This window comes from Coccinella septempunctata, chromosome 2, assembly GCF_907165205.1.
Source record: "Coccinella septempunctata chromosome 2, icCocSept1.1, whole genome shotgun sequence".
NCBI lineage: Eukaryota > Metazoa > Arthropoda > Insecta > Coleoptera > Coccinellidae > Coccinella > Coccinella septempunctata.
The window spans coordinates 23690391-23692800 of NC_058190.1; the positions used below are offsets into that span (position 1 = coordinate 23690391).

At 40.6% G+C, this 2410-nt stretch overlaps 1 protein-coding gene across 1 annotated transcript; it reads right to left on the reverse strand.

Moving 5' to 3' along the window:
- Positions 1-168: 168 nt before the first annotated feature.
- Positions 169-1010, reverse strand: LOC123307602. Its single transcript, XM_044889977.1, has 2 exons — positions 563-1010; positions 169-470 (listed from the first exon to the last, which is right to left on the reverse strand). Exons 1-2 carry the CDS (start codon positions 976-978, stop codon positions 458-460), a joined length of 429 nt encoding a protein of 142 aa, XP_044745912.1. The 5' UTR covers positions 979-1010; the 3' UTR covers positions 169-457.
- Between the last annotated feature and the right edge of the window lie 1400 nt (positions 1011-2410).

Genomic DNA, 2410 nt, shown 5'->3' on the forward strand with positions numbered 1-2410 from the left:
ATCACTATCGGATCTTGTTACCTGATTTCCACTTTCTTGAATTGAAGAGTGAAGAAATACAAGTTACATATTAGAATCCTCCTATCTTCATATAAAAGACCCATGGTTCATCTTGGGATATCATATTACACTGATACCAGGAATTATTTATTTATTTATTTATTTATTTATTTAATTACACCAATCTACAGTCTAGACCAATTACAGATTGGAAATAAACAAAATTACAAAATAAAAACTCATAAAAGTATATATACATACAAATGCAAACCTAAATTAACTAAAAAATTACGACCCCAAAACAGCCCTCCGTATATTCAATTGAGTACAGTTGAAAACATCCAAAACATACTGAAAATTGCTAAAATCATGACATATTCTAAACATTGGCGAAAACCGAAGCACGTTAGTACGTGGAAAAGGAAGATAGAACGTGGATACATTTCGAACAGGTAGTCTAGGGACGTGCAAATCCACTGAGCCTAGTAAGTAAGGGCAATCAATTTTGGAACTCAAGAGTTTATTAAGGAAAAGAATTCCCAAATAAGTCCTACGCTCCTCTAAAGAGTTAACATTAAACCTGCTCAATAAATACCCATCTTGTATTCCACGACACGGATACACGCCATCTATTTTGAAGCTCACGTACTTCAGAAATCGCCTCTGTATTTTCTCTAAGCTTTCAATATGAATCTTATAACCGGGATTCCATACAACACACCCATATTCTAGCTTTGACCTCACGAGCGCCGTAAAAAGAAGGAAGAGGGAGCCAGTCTCTGACAAATCCCTGGAATTCCTTATTATAAACCCGAGAGTCCTGAGACCATCGGAAACAGTTGCCCTCACATGGGGTACAAAAGTCAACCTCTGATCGAATAAGACTCCCAGATCTCTGTATTCAGTCACCCTTCCCAAAACACTTCCCTCAATGTTGTATTGAAAAATGACAACGGACTTACTGCGACTGAAGGACATCACATTACATTTTTTTATATTTAATGATAGTCGATTTCTCCTGCACCAATCATTCAGATTATCGATTTCACCCTGAAGGTCCCAGCAATCCTGGATAGACTCGACTCGACGATACAATTTGCAGTCATCTACATACAAGAGCAACAGACAGAGCAGGTGTAAACTCAAATCGTTCATAAACAGCATGAACAACAGAGGACCCGAAATGGAACCCTGTGGAACACCTGACGTTGCGGAGAACTCATATGACCTGATTCCAAAATATTGAACGAACAGTTTTCTGTCAGCAAGATACGATACCAGGAAAGAGATTATATCCATTTCCAAGCCAAACGAAGACAACTTTGTAAGAACAACTCCATGGTCAAGCCTATCAAATGCCTTGGAGAAGTCAGTGTATATAACATCGACTTGAGAACATTCATCCAAAGCAGCAGACACATACTGGGTGAAACAAGTCAGGTTCGTTACAGTAGACCGGCCCCTAATGAAACCGTGCTGACCATCATTAATTTGGCATTTTACATGTGCGTAAATTATATCGTATAAAACCCTCTCAAAAACTTTACTAAAATTGCTCAGAATAACGATAGGTCTATAATTTTCGATGTCTTCTCTACTGCCCCTCTTGAAAACAGGGCACACTTTACCCTCCTTCCAAATGCTTGGGAAACATCGTTTCGAAAGTGACAGCCTAAAAAGCGCAGTCAAAGGCTTAGCGAAAATGATGGCACAGTCTCTCAATAAAAAAGACGGGACCTCATCCGGGCCAGCAGTCATACTACCCTTGCACTCCCTCAAACACGACAACACACACTCCTCATTTATATCGGGAACAGATAGAGTCAGCCCAAAGCAGTCTTGGCCGCAATGGTCCCGCTGTGGTGCAGAAGATTCCACAAAAGCAGCCTCGAAGAAAGCAGCAAAGGCATTGGCGATGTCCTGAGGATCAGACAAAGTGGATCCATTAAACTTCATTGACCCCGGAGTGGAGGAACCACCTCGAATCCTTTTTAAGTAGCCCCAAAATTTTGATGGATCCCTAGACAACTCTTCCTCGGCTTCCCGACAGAAACCGGTCCGGGCTATCGAGATTGCACTCTTTAGTTCTCTGCGAAGCTCCTCAAATTCCACAAGAAATGATGTGCAACCTGTTGACTTATAGGCTCGACGACAACTGTCCTTGGCTTTCAACTTAAAAATTATATCCCCATTAAACCAAGGCGGGTACCGGGATCTCCTACCAGATGTTTTAGGTACACAAGCATTAAAAATACCGTTAAGATTTTCATAAAATCCTGCACACGCTAAATCGACATCATCATACTCAGTCAAGAAATCCCAGTTGGTGTTCAATAGACAATCATAGAGCAACGAGAGGTTAGCTCGTCTGAAATTGAAACTCTGAGGAACACCTCTCCTCAACTTACTT

Bases quoted from the DNA above. Each gene is read 5' to 3' on its own strand.
- LOC123307602 (XM_044889977.1), bottom strand. From the start codon at position 978: ATGTCCTTCAGTCGCAGTAAGTCCGTTGTCATTTTTCAATACAACATT.